This window comes from Vitis riparia, chromosome 17 (genome assembly GCF_004353265.1).
Source record: "Vitis riparia cultivar Riparia Gloire de Montpellier isolate 1030 chromosome 17, EGFV_Vit.rip_1.0, whole genome shotgun sequence".
Lineage (NCBI taxonomy): Eukaryota > Viridiplantae > Streptophyta > Magnoliopsida > Vitales > Vitaceae > Vitis > Vitis riparia.
This window is the reverse complement of record NC_048447.1, coordinates 7,802,928-7,824,510: the sequence shown is the minus strand read 5'-3', so window position 1 is coordinate 7,824,510 and position 21,583 is coordinate 7,802,928. Positions and strand designations below refer to the sequence as shown.

At 35.0% G+C, this 21,583-nt stretch overlaps 2 protein-coding genes across 2 annotated transcripts; both read left to right on the top strand.

Annotated features, from left to right (window-relative positions):
* Window positions 1-5,892: 5,892 nt before the first annotated feature.
* On the top strand, window positions 5,893-11,191 carry LOC117905050 (pentatricopeptide repeat-containing protein At5g50280, chloroplastic). The gene is made up of 3 exons (XM_034817923.1): window positions 5,893-6,704; window positions 7,132-8,755; window positions 10,806-11,191. Exons 1-2 carry the CDS (start codon window positions 5,932-5,934, stop codon window positions 8,438-8,440), a joined length of 2,082 nt encoding a protein of 693 aa, XP_034673814.1. The 5' UTR covers window positions 5,893-5,931; the 3' UTR covers window positions 8,441-8,755; window positions 10,806-11,191.
* Window positions 11,192-13,028: 1,837 nt separating this feature from the next.
* LOC117904256 (MA3 DOMAIN-CONTAINING TRANSLATION REGULATORY FACTOR 1-like) lies at window positions 13,029-21,162 on the top strand. The gene is made up of 4 exons (XM_034816777.1): window positions 13,029-13,298; window positions 13,675-13,910; window positions 18,636-18,730; window positions 18,885-21,162. The coding sequence occupies exons 2-4, from the start codon at window positions 13,691-13,693 to the stop codon at window positions 20,682-20,684; spliced, it is 2,115 nt and encodes a 704-aa protein (XP_034672668.1). The 5' UTR covers window positions 13,029-13,298; window positions 13,675-13,690; the 3' UTR covers window positions 20,685-21,162.
* Window positions 21,163-21,583: the final 421 nt, after the last annotated feature.

Below are 21,583 nucleotides of genomic sequence, written 5' to 3'. Positions count from 1 at the left end.
TCTGGGCTAATCGGGTAACCCACCCCGGCCCGCCTCTATTGGGACGGGTTTAAAATATAATAAACGGGTATAGGACGGGTATGGGAATATTTTTAAAACCCGAATCGGGTTTGGGATGGGTATGGATTTTGTTCCAACCCGCCCCGCCCCGTCCCGCCCTGAATATACATTTACAGAATTACCCTTCAACTACCACTAAAATGTCAAAAAACTCCCTATATATATATACTTCATTATTTCCCATTTCCCCTAATTCTTGCCCTAATTCTGACGGCTGCTCCTCCTTCTTCTTTTTCTTCCTCTGATACAATGGTCCTTCATTCTTTCCATTTGCCCTAATTCCGACAGCCACTTCTTCTTCTTCTTCCTCGCTTGAATCCCTATCTCCAGGATCAATACGACTTTTTCTTCCTCCCTCACACCAACTAAAATACTCTGAAATCAATTCCATCTTGTTCTTGGTTTAGCCTCAAAGCCCAAAACTCCTTTTTCGCAACATCAAACTAGTCATAGATGATTGAGGATCACCTTGAAATCTTTGTCCGAGAGCACGACACAAAAGGAACGCGAAAACCGTAGTGGATTTGATGAAGTCTTGGTTCAAAGATTGACTTGAAGAGGGATTCACATCCACGACAGTTCTCGTTTGGTTTAGTTTTCATAAATGGTTCAGATTTTTTTTTTTTTTTTTTTGGTGTTTTGCACTAATTTTGAATCATTTAAGCTAACTATGGGCTTAAAATTAATGATTGTTGTGGTGTTAATTTCAACTTTGATATTATTTTTTCATTTTTTGGTATATTATCATAATCAGTGAAAGGAAAGTGCATTTGGGTATGAGATTTGTTCATCACCAGTTAAGGTTAGGGCTCAATGGCATTCGGGACGGGCGAGGATGGGATTATTAATTTTTTTGTTAACGGGGATGGGAACCAATCAACCTGCCCCGAAACAAGTTTGAGCCGGGGATAGGAAATAACTGTATAATCGGGTGTGGGAATGGGATGGGAATGACCCGTCCCAAACCCGCCCCGTTACCATTCCTACATGTTTCGACTTTGAGGAAATATATTTATGATCCCTCTCATGTTGTGGAGTTGGAGCCTATTCAAATTTCTGAGGACTTGACCTATGAAGAGATACCCGTTCAAATTGTGGATGTGATGGATAAGGTACTACAATAGACTGTTGTCAAGTTGGTAAAGGTTCAATGGAGCAATCATAGTATTCAAGAGGCCACTTGGGAGTTAGAATAAGAGATGAGAGAAAAACATCCTTAATTATTTCAAGACTCAAGTATGTCAAGTTTAGAGGACTAAACTTTTGTTAAGGAGGGGAGAATGTAACACCCAAGTTTTTTTTTTTAGGGGTAATTTAGGAAATTATTAATTTAATAATTTAATTAATTAATTAATTAATTTAATAAAATGGAAGAGGGTTAAAAATGTAATTTTACGAATAAATACCCTAGGTATAAATTAGAAATTTTATTCTTTTTGTTCTTTTCTGAATAGCATTCCTGTTCATAGAATTTCAGAGAACATAAGGTTGGAGTCGGATTTCAGGGTTTGAAGAATAGATCTCTATAGGTAAGATTCTAATCCCTAGTTTAATATTTTAGATTCATTGGGTAATTTCAAACACATTAGATTCTTTTGGAAAACCCAAATCTAGATTAGGGTTAGTTTTTTTTTTTTTTTTTTTTTTTAAATTCGTTTTAATATCAAAATAGTGAAAATCTAAGATTTTGATTTATTGTTGGAATTTGGGTGATCTTAAGTTTTTTTAGATGAAAAAAAAAAAGATTCATTGGAAGGTTTCAATTTTAGGCTAGGGTTAATTTTATTATAAAAAAAAAAGAAAAAGAAAAAAGAGTAAACAAATATATTGTTATTTGTGGCTGAAGGGATTAGAAAATATTTGAAAAAAAAAGGAATGTGTGTGCACTGGAGATAGAAAAATGGTGAAAAAAAAATGCGTGTGCACTGGAAAATAGAAAAATGGTAGAAAAAAAAAGTTGCATGTGTGATTTTGATTGTAAGAATGAATGTTATTTTCAATGAAACTTTATTTGTGATGTTTTCTCAGATTTGATTTTCTTTGTGTACACTTTTATTAATGTTTGGAACTATTAGGGTTTATTCATTAAGTTATGGGCTAGTGTTTTGAGAGACATGATGCATTGTGATACATGGAAGATAATACTCGATTTTAGAGCACCTATCACCATGATTCATGTGTTTTGTTTCTTGCTATGGTGAATAATGGAATATATGGACAAAGTGGGAGAATGTTGGGATTTTGTTTCTCCTAGATCTTCGGTAACAAATCAAAGATGTGATTCAGAATGTGATCCACATTCATTCCATCAATTTAGGAACGAGGATTAATGTTCGGAACGACGTTCGCATCACTACCCCATGTTCTGTGCACGCTTGAAGCAGACTCGGTGATGGAGAGTCTTTAAAAGGGGCAAAGCACTAAAGGGTAGGGTTCGGGGAATGAAAGATAGAGGAAGAAGGAAAATAATAATATTTATAATATAAAAGACATGCATGTGGAGTGTGTAAGTGGGTGGATGAAAATAATAATATTATTAATGATAAGAGGCATGCATGTGGAGTGTGTGAGTGGGTGGATGGTATGTACATATTTATATATATATTACGATGGTAGTTGTATTTGGAAAATATGAAAGTGGTAGAATAAACTATGTATAAATAAACAAGCTGAAATATAATTTAGTTAAATTTATAATATTATAATTAGATTAATGATAAATATTAAGTTAATAAGTAGTATAAAATTTAATTAGTGAAATAAATTGTAGTTTAATTAAATTATGTTGTGTCCTAAGAATTAAATTGAAAATAAAAAATTAAGTTTTATATGAATTAGAAATTTATTAATTTTTTAAAATATGAATTGATTAAATTATCTTTCATAATTAAAAACATTAATTTGAATACCTAAAATTTTAGGATTGTCAAACCTATAATTTTAGATAAATAGTAATGATTATTTCTCTTATATTTTGTTATGTGAAAAGTAGATTTTCAGGATTATTTTTCTCCAAAGTTTTTGAGGACTTCTTTTAAGGTACGAGAAATTAATGCAGTTATTATTTTTTTAAAAACAAATTTTTATATACATCATTTGGAAACATTTTGAGTTATTATTCGTTTTATGCATGGATCAAATATATTTTGCATGAAAAGTATGTTAGAACCTTATATTTTGTTTACAATAGAGAAATGTGGAGATATTATGTTTTACAAATTTGAATAATTGAAATAAGTGTTTGACTCTGGTTTGTTTGGTCTTTGTCAACAGGATATAATAGTTAATCTTTACATTTCTTGGTGGGGAATGTAATTGATTTGGATCCCAGCCTCTAGGGGTTTGGTTAAATGTTACTAGTACTAATAGTGTTTGGTTCTGTCCACCTTAAAGGAGCAATTTGAGGCTAACCACCTATTTGAAAAGTCCCACCTAATTGGGCACCATTTGATATTTGATGACCAGAGTAAATAAATAATTTGAATGTTTTGATCGAATTTGATATGAAAATGCTTGAATAAGAAATGAAAGTGTACAATTAAAAGTTTTGAATGTATTAGCAAAACTGACTCAAAGGTTTATGAAAATAATTAGTTATAATATCTCCTATTTTGCAAGTGAACTTGAAATATTTGATCCATGAACTACATTAATGCTCCTTATTGGGCTTTGAGCTCATTCCCCTTGTTGATAATTTTTTTTCAGGTACCCTTAGTTCGGGCGAGGAGTGATGACTAGGTCGGGAAATGGTTATCATTAGGATTTTGCTTAGGATGTTATTTTTGGACATTGTTAGCTTATAAGTTTATGTTCATTTGGATTATTTGGTTTTTTGAAGCTATTTAGATATTGAGCTTTTAAAAAAAAAAATTATGATAGTTTGAGGTTGAGATTTGGAGATTATGAAAATTTTATTAGCACTTGCATTATTTGAGTTTGCAATCTATTGGATAATGGATTTTGCTTGATGGATGCTTAGTTTTAAAATTAAGTTTTGAAGATTTTAGAATTCTGTTCCGTTACTCTGAACATATATTTGGTAATTCGTTACTTCCAGTTACAAGTTGATTGTTTGTGTCAAGTTATATTTTAAGCTTTCGGGATTGAGGTGTGAGAATACCGTCACGCCCTTGGAGTGGGTCTTGGGGCGTGACATTCATTGATAGCTCTAAACTCAGTAGATTTTGTAATTTGATTAACACATAGAAGAAGAAGGTGCAAAAGTAATTTGGTAAATATGTTAGAGAAAAATGGAAGAATATTGTGTCAAATATCATGTTAATATGTGGGTCAATGTGTACAAATTAAGGAATTAAATCTTTTACTCTTCTTTTATTAACAATCCTATGCATAATTCTGATGATAGAGGCCTCACCTTTCACTAAACTCTTGTAATTCTAGATTTATATGAATTATTAGTGTCCTAGAGTGTTGGATAGCAAGTAGTGATAGTTGTGGTCTTCAATTACTTTCTTTTCTTGCTTCTATTTTAAATCAAATTACAATTACGGGGAAAAAGTATCAAACAATGTGGTTTGAAACCTGAGGGATTAGGTTTTTATTTGTATTCTCATGGAAAAATTTTCATTAGCATTACCACCATTTCCATTGTCCACTTCACCAAGCCATGCAAGACTTCAAAGCCATCGTGTACATCATCCAAATTAGTAACTATATTTTCGAGAAGAAAAGAAAATATAGATGGAAAGAAAATAAAATTAGACTTAGGTGGTGTTTGTTTTTTTGGTTTTTTATTGAAAGCAATTTAGTTTTAGAATTTAAGTTGTTTGTTTTTCTACTTTTTCATAACTTATTATAAACTTTTTACTAAATAGAAAAAGTCAAAATATATAGCTTTTTCTAAATAGAAAAAATAACATATTGATTTTTTTTACTTTTTAATACTTAATAGAAATAAAATACTACAAAAACAAACAACCTAATATTTAACACTATTAAGTATTAAGGTTCTATTTAGAATTAAGTAAAAAAACAAACACCACCTATACTATATTTGGTTCTCATATACGTTTGAGCCTTTGTTTGGTTCCAGAAAATTTGAGAGAAAATGCGGAAGAAAGAGAATATAGAGTAAAAGTATAATAAAATCAAAAATGGATTCAAAATTAATAAATTATTTTTAAATATTTTTTCACACTCATTTCATTTATTTTTCTCTATTATATAAAGATTAAACAATTTTAAAATATATAAATTTTTAGTTAATTTTAATTATATTTAATTTTCTTTCATATTTTTCATAATGAAACCAAATATTAGAAAACTATTCTTCTTAACATTTTTTTTTTAATATTTTTCGGAACCAAACATAGGCTAAGGGTAATCATGAGAGAAAGAAAATAAAATGAAAAAATTAAAAGGAAATAAAAAGGAAGAAAATATTTAAAATTAATAAATTATTTTTATAAATTTTAAATTCATTTACTTATTTTTTATTAGATAATTTGAAAATATATAAATTTATAATTAATTTTTTATATATATATATATATATATATATATATATTCATAATAATTAAATATGAGAAAATAATTTTAATTAACAATTTATTTTTTATTTTTTTAGTATTTTTAATGATTCAACATAACTTTAAACTTTGAAGTTATAAATTATCTTTGTATTCTTTTTCAGACTCATTTTATATCTTTATTTTTATTTAAATAACTTGGAAAATGTATGCGCTTGAAATCAACCAACACTGAGGGATTAATCCTTTGAGGAATGTAAAACGACGCCGTTTTGAACGTAAAACGATGTCACATAAATAAAAGGGCACTCAGGGGTTTATGAAGAGCCTGCTAAGGCTGAAGCTGAGGCTCAATAGCGTGGGCGGTGAGGAACCCAAAAGGATGGCGCTCATGCACCAAACATTTTCTTCTCCTTCTTGTCCCCTCTTCTACCGTAAACCCCATTTCTCCAAAACCCTAATAAGATTCTCTGCAACTCCCTCTAGTCCTGTTCCCACTCCTCCCTCTCACTCTTCATCCCCCATTTTCCTCCCTTTTCTCCAAGAACAAGACCGAACACTCCAACACCAACGACAGCAGAAGGAAGAAGAAGAAGACGAGGATCCAAATGACCCAATTCTCAGATTCTTCAAGTCTCGCACTTCAACCCAAGACCCCAGATTCGAATCCAAATTCTCCCTCCAAAAGAATCGCCGCCCTTCCTGGCGTCTCGCCTCCACCACTGACCCCGAATCTGACGCCGAATTCGATGTCGAGGAGGAAAAAGAGCAAGTGGTTTCGGACCCATGTACGTCACTCCAGGGCATTTCTGGTGAAATTCTTCATTTTGCAAGGAATTTGCCTGAGAATTCAACGTTAGGGGAGGTTTTGGGGCCTTACGTGGGCAGAGTAGGTGAAAGAGAGTGTGTGGAAGTTTTGGGTTTGATGTGTGAGGAGGGTCTTGTAATCGGTTGTTTGTATTTCTTTGAGTGGATGGGGTTGCAGGAGCCGTCGCTCGTTACCGCTCGAGCCTGCTCGCTTTTGTTTCCGATGTTGGGGAGAGCAGGCATGGGTGACGACTTAATGGTTTTGCTTAGGAATCTACCGAAGACGAGGCAATTCAGGGATGTTCGTATTTATAATTCAGCAATTTCAGGCTTGTCGTCCTGTGGGAGGTATAAGATTTCTAGAACCTTGCTATCATATATGCTTTAGTCATCTTTTTCAACGTTATTTTACAAGTTAGATTGTGATCAGTTTGGCACTTTCGCAGCGGAGAAAAACATCTTCTAATTGATGAGTATTGGAATTGTGTCAACTAACTATTTGCTAGTTACTAGCAATAGGGGATTTTATGACATCCGGACTTTCTCTGTTTTTGGCATCCTACATTAAGGGTGTGTGCCATTTTTTCATACGCAGTGTACCCCTTCTGCTATCTGTTTCGGGTGTATGAATTAAGGGTTGTGTCAAAACTTTACCCAAACTTATTATTACATGATTTGATGAGGTCTCTCTAAGTTCTAAATAAATTGCTTGGCGTTTTAAGAATAGGGTTTAACTTCCAAGTGCTCCAACTCAATATTCACTTTCTAATTTCAGGTATGATGATGCTTGGAAGGTGTATGACGAAATGGAAACAAATAATATCCGTCCAGATCATGTCACATGTTCTATTATGATTACAGTCATGAGGAAAGATGGGCATAGTGCCAAAGATGCTTGGGAGTTCTTTCAGAGAATGAACAGGAAAGGAGTTGAATGGAGTTCGGAAGTCTTGGGTGCTCTTATAAAATCGTTCTGTGATGAGGGGCTGAAGAATGAGGCCCTTATAATCCAATCAGAGATGGAGAAAAAAGGGATCTCTTCAAATGCTATTGTGTATAACACTCTGATGGATGCATACGGTAAATCAAACCGGGTTGAAGAAGCTGAAGGTCTCTTTGGTGAGATGAAGGCAAAGGGTGTTATACCTACATCTTCCACCTATAACATTCTAATGGATGCATACAGCCGAAGAATGCAGCCCGAAATCATTGAGAATTTACTGTTGGAGATGCAGGATATGGGCTTGGAGCCAAATGTCAAATCATATACATGCCTAATTAGTGCATATGGTAGACAGAAGAAGATGAGTGACATGGCTGCAGATGCATTCTTGAGGATGAAGAAAGTAGGTATCAAACCCACTTCACATTCTTATACAGCTCTTATCCATGCATATTCAGTCAGTGGCTGGCATGAGAAAGCTTATACATCATTTGAGAACATGAAAAGGGAAGGAATAAAACCTTCCATAGAAACTTATACTGCTCTACTAGATGCATTTAGGCGTGCTGGTGATACCCAAACACTGATGAAAATTTGGAAATTGATGCTCAGTGATAAAATTGAAGGGACACGGGTGACATTCAACATTCTTCTTGATGGATTTGCTAAACAAGGACACTACATGGAAGCAAGAGATGTGATTTTTGAATTTGGGAAGATTGGTTTCCAACCAACAGTGATGACATATAATATGCTGATGAATGCTTATGCACGGGGAGGGCAACACTCAAGGTTGCCACAGCTATTGAAAGAGATGACGTCCCTCAATCTAAAACCTGATTCTATTACTTATTCAACAATGATCTATGCTTATGTTCGTGTTCGTGATTTCAAGAGGGCATTCTTTTATCATAAGCAGATGGTGAAAAGTGGACAAGTACCAGATTCCCAATCTTATCAGAAGCTGAGGTCAATTTTAGATCTAAAAGCTGCAACAAAGAATAGGAAGGACAGGAGTGCTATACTCGGGATTGTTAATAGCAACATGGGTTTGTTGAAACCTAAGAAAGGAAAGAAAGACGAGTTCTGGAAGAACAAGAAGGGGCGAAGGAGAATTCAAAGTTTTGCTCACGATGGATAGTGGTATCACAATTCTTGGAATGTTAACATCATAAAATGGAAGGTTCTGCAAAGTAAGACCCAAATTGTTTTCCTCTGCTTCATGGACATCAAATTTCAGGTTGTCATTTAGTGGCTTGTAATTTGTATAATAGTTTTTGGATGGTTATGAGACAGTTCTTCCATATCACGGAACTGTAGATGCTGCTGAGAAAGGAAAGCATACACCCACTTCAGCTTTAATGATGAAAACCTTCACATGAACCTTATCATCATTTCACAAACAATAACATTTGCTACGTTGAGTCTCTTTGCAATACATCACTTACACCACAAGGTAAGAATTTATCTTGATTGTTTGATGTCTGTTAAAAAATTCTTTGTGAAACAAGAAGTTTTGCTTAAGTATACCTGTTTGTGATGTACAGATCATGTTATTCGGTATCGTCTTTGTTCACTGTTTGGTGTATGTATGAAAAAAAATATTGTTGCCCAATTCCTTGGATAAAAAACTTTGTATCAGCTTTACTTTATATTTTAAATTTTCTTTTAACTTCCCTGATTTGGTCCATATCTTTCATAAACATGAAGATGCCAATTAGCCCATCTGGCAAAAGTCAAATTGTGTTGAGTAAAGATAAGGTGGAATTTCTTAGCCAACATGTTCTAACCTTATTTGTTCATTTATACTTTTGGTTATTATCATTTCATGCATGGGCTAAATATTAAAATGGTTTACTTTGTCTCATTTAAGAGGTTGCATTTATTCCATTTTGGCAGGATTTCCTCCATAAGGGAGGGACAAGTGTGGCTCATATACTTGGAAAGCTACTTTGCTACTATATTATATTACCAAGTATTGAGATTCTCTTATCTCTGAGAAAAGGATTCTGTGGCAAACAGCTTAAAAGTTGACAAGGAAATAATTTGGTTTCAGTTATTGACTTATTGTGTGTTACTTGCATAATATCTAGACACAAAAAATATATGGAAACGGTCATGCTATGGCTAGTCATTCTTGTTTGTTCCATGGCTTCCCACATGCAGATGTCAATGGAAGCAACTAACAGTTTTTTAATATCATTGCTGTTCTAAAAGTAAATTTATTATTCGCTTCCTCACAAGGCAATTTGCCATGATTCTTACTCCTCATGTACTTCATATTTCATTATGGTTATGAAGCTTAGTTCTGGATGCTGAATATGTAGATATAATTCACTGTGGAAGCTGAAAAATAAACTTTGTTACTAATTGTTTGATAGTGAATACCAAGAGAACATGGATTGTAAAAATCAGTGTTAGTCGTGTTCATATTGCATATTGATTGTCCTTTCATTCTCAGTTTCCCCCATCCCTTTTCTATTTTTTAATATTCTCTCTGCCATCACATTTATTACCTGTAAACAAGTGAATCTGCATCTCTATGAGAGAACAGGGATTTTCATGTGCATCTATACCTTTACCTTTGGGACTTTTACAGTTTTATCTTTATTCTTGCAATACATGGATGCAGTTACCAGGATAAGATATTTCTAAATTGACAGAGCTGACATTTGGTCCGTTTTTTCCAAACTTGGCATAAATACCTCTCAACGACAATGTAGACGTGAAAATTATTATGTGCAAGTTATAACAGTTCATGACCAAAATGAAATCCTCTTGCTCTTTGGTAAGACTGTAGTCAAAATGACATTTAGGCCATTTAAAGTATTATAAAACGGTCTCTAACAGGTTGTCTTATATTAATTCAAATGACAAAGTTTGAAAACAGAGAACAATTAAATTCAAGAACATGGCATTTGGGTATAAAATGACATCATTGTTCTAATTAAAAACACCATCAAACAGGAAATGATGCAGCTTTGGGTGTATGCAGTATGATTTAGATTTAGTATTTTTTTTTTTTTCCAAAGAAACCGTAATCAACTAAAAGAATGTTTGACCATGTGTGTACAGATGGTGGATGGATCCAATATGTCCTCAGTTGTTGAACTTGTTTGATCCTCAATTGCTGATCCCTGCTCATTCACCATATGAAGTCTCTTTTTCTTATGTTGAGAATGTCATTTTGGTATTCTTTATGAATTTTCCACTTTCAATTGTTAACTAGGTGTCCTGAGGGCTCCCAATATCACTTCAAGGGAAGCATTTTCTTTGCTATCTTGTTCTACATTATCTCATTTAATAATTTTGTCGGTTGCTCCTCTCTAGGCCCTGCTGGTGTGTAGAGACACTGTATATATATATTTATCATTATCCTTTTGGGTGTTCATGCATTTATGCTAAATACCCTATATTGTTTGGCTTTCTCAAAGTTGAGCTCATGATTTCATTTATCTTGTCTTCAACCAGATCTATTATATTGTCTTGTCTTTTTTGTTTGACAGATTCATGTCAAGAAATGCTTCATGACACGAACCAACGGAGAAGGCAACTGTATGTGAGTTCCATGTTGGTGCCACCACATCAAACTCAATCAAGCCTACCCTACCAGACTTGGATTCTTTTGCCATGGTACAACCTCATTTGCACCGCCCCAAGTATGGGGTTTCATGCCCAAAAAGCCCATTGTATGGGATAAGTTGATGACTAGCATTATGGATGAATTGAATGGTTTTTGTGAATTTAAACATATAAAACTATTATACATCAAGTACATATGGAACATGTTAGCCATTTCTTCCATGTATGGCTAATTAAATGCTTAGAATATAGTATTATTCTGTGGGCCTTTTGTTTGCTAACAATGAAATAGATTACCATTTCCTGCCGACCTTCAACTTCTGTATGCAGCCAGGGTCAGAATGCATTGCTTTTCTTCCTTCTTTGAGCATATTAACTGAATATTTTGGCCCTGGGCCTAGCTCAGGGTATTACCCTCTTGGCAATCTATCAGTAGTTCTTGTATTTTAAGTGGTTTAGGGTAAAGGGGTGTCTCTATATCATTTGAGGTTTGCTTCATTGGTAGTTACAACAAATGTCCCGCCATGTTTACTAAAAGCACTTCTAGTACAAAATTAGTCAATAAAATTCATAAAAACACATTTAAAAGAGTTGAAAAATCGTTTGTACTTTGTACTATCTTTCTTTTGAGAAACATATGATTGATGATTCTCCTAAAAATATTTTTAGCGAAATTTTTTTCATAAAAATAATTTATGAAATAGACTTCAAATAAATTATGATCGATTATTTATTTATTTATTTATTTATTATTTCCTTTTTATATGAGCATGAAGTAGAATGGATGAGAAGGATGAAGTAGAATGGATGAGAAGGATGAGAAGGAAGAGATGGAGAAGATGACAAGTGATTAGACACATAGATGCCTCTCTTATCTTTGTTAATAATTCTTCACCCATATCTTACTTTGAAAAAGACAAATCTATGAGCTTATGGTCAAACCTACTTACACTTTGTTTTTAATATAATTAACCAAATATGGGTCTTTGAAGTGTTCATTAGTTTCTTGACAATCATGGGAAAAGAAAGAAATTCATTGGACATCTAGAAAAAGAACTATCCCATTTTGAGGAGAAGAACTGATTTTTAAATTGAGTAATTGATTTGATTTTTATGATAAAGAAAATTGATAAGTTTTTTGAAGGGTTTTTCATCAATTTCATAAATATTTCTTACAACAATTATTCAAAGCATATTTAATTTTTTTTCCTTTATCAACTTTGACTAAAATATCAATTCAAAAATACAAATATCTTTTGGAAAATGTCTTTTTAATAAAAATAATGTCATATTTTTGTTTTTGATATTCACGAGAAAATAAATTTGAAATCAAAATCATGATTTTAACTATTTAAGGAAATGTCTTTTTGTAATGGATGACCCTTAAAACCATATTCCGTTGATATACATATAGATTTGGATGATTGATGGAAGATAGTGTGGTTATAAATGTTTAGATTAACTTCCTTGATTTATTTCTCCTTAACTTGAAATGTTTTTAATAAAAGGTTTTTTTTTTTAAAAGTGTTTTTAAAATAATCACTTATAAAGTGTTTATCTAAAAAGTAAGTGATTTTTTAAAATTTTTAATAAATTTTAAAAATTTTTCAATTCTTAATTTCTTTTTAAAAATATTTTTTAAAATTAAAAACATTTCCTAAAATTATTATCAAACGACTCTTAATATCCAAATTTGTATATTAAGTTATTAAAAAATAATCTTAATAAAGTACAAAATATTTAATAAATAAGCAAAAAATCATGTGCATTTATCGTTTTCTAACTAAAATTTTCTACGCACTGGGGCCAAAATCATTACCAATTTAAGAAACTATATTTCTTATCCGGTTAAACAACTAACTAAAAGCAAATTTGGACGGAAAAATCACCTATTTTTTTTTTTTTCAAAAACAAAAGCCAAATGACTAAAAACTCCAATCCTATGACCCGTGAAATGGGGACCAATTCAGTAATTTAAACTATAGAGTATACTAACCCTAAACCGGGTACCCCTACTGGCCCCAGGTTTAGCTCCGGTTCAGACAGCGCTTTACCGCCACGCGGACAACCGAAACAGATATACCCAAAAACCGGTGACGTGTTAATGTAGCCTCCCTATAAATACTCCTCATTCTCATCCATTTCCTTTCCATTTCCCCTATCTCTCTCTACTGTCCCTATTTCAATATTTTCTCCCTACAATCTTGTTCTAGATACTCCAAGCCCGATCTCAAATCTCCCGATCTAGGGTTTCGCCTCTCTCCCTGTCTCTCTCCTCTCTGCTGTTCTAGTTTGGTTCCGGAAAGGGTTTGGGTTTTGGAGATCCGGTTTGCTTCTCCTGTCTTGGCTCGAGATCCGGGCCAAGCACAGAAGAATCGGATTAGGGTTTCGGTGCCGCTCACTTCCACTTCATTGAGGTGTTCTAACTCTTTCTATTTGGATTTTTCTTTTTTCTTTTTTTTTTGGGTTTTTCTCTCTCTTGTGCGCTGTTTGGTTGCTGAAAAAAGATAGGGAAATGGAAGGAGTTGAGGATTTTGTGATGGAAAGGATGAAGTTAGTGGAACTGTTTGGTTATAGTTGAGTGCTAGGGTTTCCCCGGGGACCAGACGTTGGTAGTTTTGTAGTTGAGATTGATTGCGGTTACTGTTTTACTGTTCTTGATCTAATGGTTGAAATTTTATCGGTTGAGTCTGTGCTTATGGCGGATGGTTTGAAATCCTGTTCGTGCTTTGCGAACGGTGAACAGTTGGTAGTCTAATGCTCTTTTGGCGATTTTTTTTAACTGTTGTGTAGGGTTTTGTGAGCGGAAATGGCTTCGAACGAGGGGTTTTTGACGAATGAACAAAGGGAAACGTTGAAAATGGCAACACAGAATGCAGAGGGTTTGTCCTCATCGCCAAAGTCTCCAACGTCTTTGCTTTCTGAGCATCATATAAAAGTTCCTGTCAGTGGCAAGGCGCCAATGGCTGGAATTGCTGTGAGGCATGTGCGTCGCTCACACTCCGGGAAGTTTGTTAGGGTTAAGAAGGGTAAGTAGGCTCAGGACCTTCCTATTTGTTCTAATTTAATTGCTTGATTATGTAGTTTTGTGGAGATTTAGTAGCCCTTGGTAATTTGTGCATCCTAGGCTTGTTTCTCGTGGAGAGCAGTGGTAGCTACTTTGATTCTTTCTATTACTTTTGGTGCTCTTAGTTGTTGAATATTGCCATTTTCTGCATTACGATTTTCTAACTTCTAATTCAAAAATCTTTTTACCATCTTATGCTATTAAGCCTGTGAGATTTGATATGAGCTCTGTAAGTTAAGTTGGACAGTAATTTATGATTTCAACATATAGTGTAGCAGAAGTATTTGAGGATAGTATCAACTTTGTAGGCTGTTTGGAAGTTCAATTATTCCTTTTTGGATGCTTACATGGCATTCAAGAACCTTGCATCTGCATTGTAGAAATAAGACAGCCGATATGTGGCTAAATTGGCTTGTGTTTTATGTGCCTATGGTTTGGGAAGCTGCATTTAATTATACGTAATGGATATTTTGTTTATTGTTATCGTTATGGACAATTACTTTAATTTTTGTTTGTATACAAAGAGATCTCCCTCCCTATGAAGCATCCAAGTATGTCACTTAGTTGGCGGACATCTCATGTTTAAGTGTATGAATCCTAATGATCATCACTTCCTATCCTTGCACCAAAACCTATGCAATCTGAATGTGATAGCAGGATCGATTGGCTGATACTGACTCCATTTTTTTGTTTTATCAATAAATCTCTGGAAATTTTGTTCTAGAGCATTGGCGGACTGAATTTTTTTTCCCCTTTCCTTTTACCTTGTCAAAACTTATCTTCCATATATCATTTTATTGTTGCCCTTGAGGTTTGGCTCAAGTGGTAAAGGGATGGGAATGGGGATGGGGATGGTTTGTGGGAGGTTCCAGGTTCAGGTACCAATGGTGACAAAAATTTACCTATTAAAAAAAAAAATCTCATATCATTTTATTGTTAGTTAAAGTAAAAAAATCTCATATCATTTTATTCTTTTGTATGTAATCTTTGGTCTTGGGTTAGGGTGTCTATAGTTTTGAGCTCTTCTTTTCTTGTAAGTTTCTTAGATTGGTTAGGCTCTAAGTAAGGGAAGGTGGTGTGTTTCTATCCTTTCCCCTTTGGATTGCGTCTTTGGGCTGTTTTTGTATTCTCTCTGTATACTTTGAGGGCACTGTTTTTGGTGCTTTCTCTTCTTGTTTAATATACATCCTTTTATCTATCAAAAAATAAAAAAATAAAAAAATATGTGAAACATATTCCTAGAGTCCATAGTTTTTTAGAGTTTCTTGAGACATACATCAAGAAGAACTATATAAAGTACTATTATGTCGATGGTGTATCATATGCTCATGTTTCAAATTCTTAAGAATTAGGTACTTGGCCTCAAGACCATTACTAGACACCTTTAGGCTTGCCTGATATTCATGGTGTGCAACTTGGGGTTGACTGATATTTGCATTATCACGGCAAAATTGAGTTTTAAACTCCATTTTTGGCTCGGTGGTTGACATTGGAAAATTTCATATTCTTTTTACTGAAAAAGATCCTTCTTGAACTTTATTTTGTTCTCAAGTATATAAGATGGTTTGGCAATCTCTTCTTTCGAAACCTTTTTCCAATCTTTTCAAGGGGTACTGAGAAATGTTGAAGTCTGCCCAAAAATTAAAATAAAAAATTATGCATATTTTTCTGTGATATCTTTCCATTTTGATGATATGGATGCTTCCATCTTCTTTTGGAAGTTTCATCTATTTTTCTCCATACCAAAAATTTTGTTTGATAATCTTCTATAGGCGCTTCATCTTCAACATCATTGTATACATGTTCCACCTTTTCATCAGTATGATTACTTCTTTATTTTTAGTTTTTAATAGAAAATAAGGAGATTGTGATATTGGTTGAACATATATTTTGTCCATTAATCTTGGTAGCTTGTCTCCAGCTTTGGATGACATGTAAATCTTTTTTTTTGATAGGCAAAAGCACAAATATATTAAAAAGGGAGCTTGAAAGGCAACCCAAAGTATACAGGGAGTATACAAGAGAAACCTAAAACAAGCAACAAAAACACAAACACTCACCGGCCCTCAACTAGAACCCAACCAATCCACAAAGGAAAACAAAGATAAAGGGCCTACACCTATAGAAGAATTAGCCCAGGATAAGAGGTTACAAACAAATGAGTTTTTCAATCTTTGAGTCGACAAAGCCTCGTTATCGAAGACTATCCTATTTCTTTCCTTCCAAATTGTCCAAAATAAACAAAGAAAGGGTTGGATGACATGTAAATCTTATAGTCCCATTAAATTTAAAAAAATCAAAAGTGAAAATGCGAGTTGTTTTCTTTAAGCTTACTATGATAATTTAGTTCATAAGCATTATAGTATGATGGTGTGACTCTGTTCAATATGGAAACTATTAGTTTACTGGAAGATAATGGATTATCATGAAAGTTGCTGTTACTAGTTCTTATTGAGGCAAAAAGTTATTCCAAAAAGTTCTATCTGAAGTTCAATTACATTTTTTTCTTTAAAATTTGTACTGCTTTTTAATAGTTGGGAATCATCCCAACAATGAAACATATTTGATCTGCCAGAAAAACAAACCTAGTTGATATGGGCCTGCTCCTTTACCGTAGACCACTTTAATATCAAAGGGGCTTAAACTTGGGACCTCTGGTTTGTTTCCAGAGAGCACTGCCCCTGAGCTACACTGGGGCCCTGAAGTTTAACTGCACTTTTAAACCTGTTCACTTCAGGATGCAAAACCACTTTTCTGAAAATTGTTCTTTGAACGTTTCTGAGACCATTTTTAGGTCATTGAATTTTTTCCCTTTTTCTCCTTCATATTTATTGACTGTAATGGTTTGCTTGGCAAGGCTGGAGTAGGAGGAAAGGCATCATTGAAATGGATGGGAATTCAATTTTTTTATCATTTGAAGTCTGTTTTAGTTTGAGGAGAAAACTGTTAATGGATGATTCCTCTTGCTTAAATTCTCCTTAATGTGGAAATGAAATGAATGCCATTTTGTTGCCTTTCCAACTTCTTATTTTAGTCATATTTTTGCCTTTGGCTAGTTTGAAGGTTTGTAGATCTCTCTTACGCACATTCATTCCATGGTCCTATCTCTTATGAATGTATATTTCATGATCCTTTGAAGTAACATTTTTTTTAATCAGACTCCTACATATTCATTAAAAAGATTAAATTTATGATCCTGACCAGCTTCAAATTGACAATGGTCGTCTTATTGTCTTGAGATTACCCTCATAATCTCCATCTTGGGTTGATAAACTTTGAATGGAGCTTGGTTTGAAATTTTTGTCTGTTATCATTACTAAGCAACGGCCTAATTTCTCCATCCCACTGTGAGATATTATTTGTATCAAATTACTAGGTTTATTTGATAAATGTTTGTTTCCTTTACAGTCTCCTGTGATTACTCTTATAAATCCTGTATAATAAATTCTCTCCTTTTTTTGTGTTATGTTCCACGTGTGTAGTGTGCATGCCTTTCTAATAATAAGTGATTAATTCTTGCATAACTGGTTTATTATGCACCATGGAATGCATTTAACAATATAGGTTCCTTAATTTCCTAATACTAATGTGGTCAGCATCTGCGATGTGATTTAAAATATCCATTTTGGTTGGTTGCTTTCCAAAAAGGAAAAAAAGTTTCTATTTTCACCGGCCAATTTAAGAGCTTCCTAAATCAACAAAAAGAGGGAAGGAGGAAAAGCAGTCAGTTATTATTATTAAGAAAAGTTATCTTCTTGGTGGAAGATAATTGAATGAAGGTGGGTTTCTTTGTCTGGGAAGTTGCTTGGGATAGGATTTTGATGATTGATCAGCACAAAAGGAGGGAATGGGTTATGCTGAACAGGTGTTTCATGTGCAAAATGGATTAGAATCGGTTGATCACATCCTCCTTCATTGCCCTAAGGTAAGCATTTTGTGGCAGTTAATTTTTTGCTGTTTGGAGTGGTTTGGGTGCTGCATGCTACAGTGAGAGGAATCATTCTCAGTTGGCATGGACCTTTCGTAGGAAAGAAACAGAGAAAGGGTTGGATGGTAGGCCCTTTGTGTGCGTTTTGAATTTTTTGGTGAGAGAGAAATAAGAGATCTTTCAAAGATGTGGAACGGTTGGACCAAACGATCAAATCTGCTTTTATGAGTACTTAAATGGAATAGGTGATTGATCTTAAACCATGATAAGCTTTGTTGATTGGCTTGGCTCCAAGGGAGAACATTCTTTTTTCTGGTTTTCTTTCTTCCTTTGTCCTCCTATAGGTGTCTATTGTATGCATAGTGTGTACCTTGGTGGGCCCTCTTTTTAGTTGTTGATCATATACTTTCTCTTTGCCTGTTAGGGAAAAAACCAAAAGATAGTTGCACAATTTGGAATTTGGGGCTCTAAGAAACAGCAAAAATAAAAACAAGGACATGGCTTGAATTCCAATTACTAGTGCATTATCATTCACTGACAAGAAATAAATCGAACTAGAAACATGTGGATTTATTTTCTTGTTTCTGTTCTCTGTCCCCTCCACCATACCACTGTTGGCAACATTTACTGGCTTTCTTATACTTCTCATCATGTTGTTTTTTATTATTAATATCTGATAGCAGTGATGATATTTGTAGCAAGAGAATTGCTATTCTGTTTGTATGGATTCGCTAATGTCCTCTTCTTCATTGGTAACAGATGGTGCTGGTGGTAAGGGAACATGGGGAAAACTGCTTGACACTGATGGTGAGTCACATATTGATCGAAATGATCCCAACTATGATAGCGGCGAGGTATTTGCTTTTCTAATTCAATCAACCCTTCTCATGCTTTTTGATTTCTGATACTAATTATGTGAATGGCTATAGTTCCATCTTTCTCCTGCAGTGGAATGGAGCTATTACTGCTATACTGAGCTTAAATAATTTCATTCCTTGATTTCAACAGGAGCCGTATCAGCTTGTTGGGTCCACGATTTCAGACCCCTTAGATGAATATAAGAAAGCAGTGGTTTCCATCATAGAAGAATATTTCAGCACTGGTGATGTGGAATTGGCTGCATCTGACCTCAGAGAACTTGGATCAAATGAATATCATCCCTACTTCATTAAGAGGCTTGTTTCTATGGCCATGGACAGACATGATAAGGAGAAAGAAATGGCCTCAGTTCTGCTTTCAGCTCTTTATGCTGATGTCATCAGCTCTGCCCAGATTAGCAAGGGATTTTTCATACTGCTCGAGTCTGCTGATGACCTTGCAGTGGATATACTGGATGCAGTTGATATTCTTGCTTTGTTTATTGCTCGTGCTGTGGTCGATGACATCCTTCCTCCAGCTTTCCTTACTAGGGCAAAAAAAACACTCCCTGAGTCCTCCAAGGGACATCAGGTTATTCAAACCGCTGAGAAGAGCTATCTCTCGGCTCCACACCATGCAGAACTTGTGGAAAGAAGATGGGGTGGTAGCACCCATATTACTGTGGAGGAAGTGAAGAAAAAGATTGCTGATCTATTGAGAGAATACGTGGAGAGTGGAGATGCTTTTGAGGCATGTAGGTGCATAAGGGAGCTAGGGGTTTCATTCTTCCACCATGAGGTTGTGAAGAGAGCCCTAGTTCTTGCCATGGAGATCCGGACAGCAGAGCCATTAATACTGAAGCTATTGAAGGAAGCGGCAGAGGAAGGCTTGATAAGTTCTAGTCAAATGCTTAAGGGGTTTGCTCGGTTAGCAGAGAGCCTTGATGATCTTGCCCTTGACATTCCATCAGCAAAAACCTTGTTTGAGTTGCTAGTTCCAAAGGCAATCTCTCAAGGATGGCTTGATGCCTCATTTCTGAAACCTGCAGGTGAAGATGGGGAAGTACACAATGAAGATGATGAAAAGGTGAGGCGGTTTAAGGAAGAGGCTGTGACAATAATTCATGAATATTTTCTCTCAGATGACATTCCTGAACTCATCCGGAGCCTTGAAGATCTCGGTATGCCCAAGTTCAATCCTATTTTTCTGAAAAAGCTCATCACCCTGGCCATGGACAGGAAGAACAGAGAGAAAGAGATGGCATCTGTTCTGCTGTCGTCCCTTCATATTGAGATATTCTCAACTGAAGATATAGTTAATGGTTTTGTCATGCTTCTGGAATCTGCAGAAGACACAGCACTAGACATTTTGGATGCTTCAAATGAGCTTGCTTTATTTCTAGCTAGGGCTGTGATTGATGATGTCCTAGCTCCTCTGAATTTAGAAGAGATTGGCAGCAAGTTGCCACCAAATTGCAGTGGGAGTGAAACCGTGCATATGGCTAGATCACTGATTGCTGCCCGCCATGCTGGGGAGAGGATCCTGAGGTGCTGGGGAGGTGGGACGGGATGGGCTGTGGAGGATGCGAAGGACAAGATCATGAAGCTCCTGGAGGAGTATGAAAGCGGGGGTGATGTAGGTGAAGCTTGTCAGTGCATCCGGGATCTTGGAATGCCTTTCTTCAACCACGAGGTGGTGAAGAAGGCATTGGTTATGGCTATGGAAAAGAAGAATGACAGGATGCTGGACCTACTGCAGGAGTGCTTCTGTGAAGGGCTCATCACCATCAATCAGATGACCAAAGGGTTTGGGAGGATCAAGGATGGGCTTGATGACCTAGCACTCGACATTCCAAACGCAGAGGAGAAATTCAGTTTCTATGTGGAGTACGCAAGGAAGAAAGGGTGGCTCCTAGCTTCCTTCGAGTCCTCTGCTGCTACAGACAATTGACTAACCCCGGGTGCGGCTTCTTGAGAAGAGTATTGGCTCTCATGTATGTTGCTGCCCATTACCCGTTTGTACTCTGTTAAAACTCTTTGAAGTGTTTTTCTGCACCTCAGAGGTGGAAGACCTCAAAGGTGGATAGGTATGCTTCTGATGTTTGCCCCCCACCCCAACCCTTTTTTTTTTCTTTTGTTTTTTTGGTTTTTTCTGGTCATCTCTGAATGGAGATTGAATGTATAAAGTCGGTACCATTTACATAGATCTTTAGGCAAGCCCATGTTGCATAAGTTAGAATTTTAGATGAAGAGGAGTATGTTATAATGTTGGTGTTTATGTGCAACATGTTGGTTTAGGTAACCTTTCCATTTCAAACCCCAGAAAATTTGTGTTTTCTTTTCATCCCCATGATCTTCGAGCTTATATATTTTGTTTAATCAAGGTGCTCTTGAAGCATTCCACCGAGCTTTGGGGCTTATTAAGCTACGAACACTTGCTATGCCTTGCAATCTCATCGTGGAGGTGGAGTTCTTAAAACATGAAGGAATTTTGGACAGAAGTTGGCATGAATGGTTGAATTTGAATGTTAGTCATATTTTGGGGGTTGTGCTTCACGTTGCATGGTTGCACAAATCAAACTAGCATTCATGAGTAGTACAGCGTATATGCATAAACAAAAATTTGTACAAATTTATTTCTTTGGTTGAGTTTAAAATTTTAGTATATATCCATTAAATTCACATTCATTAATATGTTTAGTTGCTTTGGAAATATGATTCGGAAATCGGAACTCAAAATTTGAGTTATTGATAATAATTTTTTTTCCAACCAAAACTGGTCTAGAATGATCGTCATGCACGCAACTATGCTTTTCTAATTTTGTCAAAAGCTAAATAAATAATGAGAAA

Bases quoted from the DNA above. Each gene is read 5' to 3' on its own strand.
- LOC117905050 (XM_034817923.1), top strand. From the start codon at position 5,932: ATGGCGCTCATGCACCAAACATTTTCTTCTCCTTCTTGTCCCCTCTTC. The intron at 6,705-7,131 runs GTATAAGATTTC...TTCTAATTTCAG, and splicing joins GGCTTGTCGTCCTGTGGGAG to GTATGATGATGCTTGGAAGG.
- LOC117904256 (XM_034816777.1), top strand. From the start codon at position 13,691: ATGGCTTCGAACGAGGGGTTTTTGACGAATGAACAAAGGGAAACGTTG. The intron at 13,911-18,635 runs GTAAGTAGGCTC...CATTGGTAACAG, and splicing joins GTTTGTTAGGGTTAAGAAGG to ATGGTGCTGGTGGTAAGGGA. The intron at 18,731-18,884 runs GTATTTGCTTTT...TGATTTCAACAG, and splicing joins CCAACTATGATAGCGGCGAG to GAGCCGTATCAGCTTGTTGG.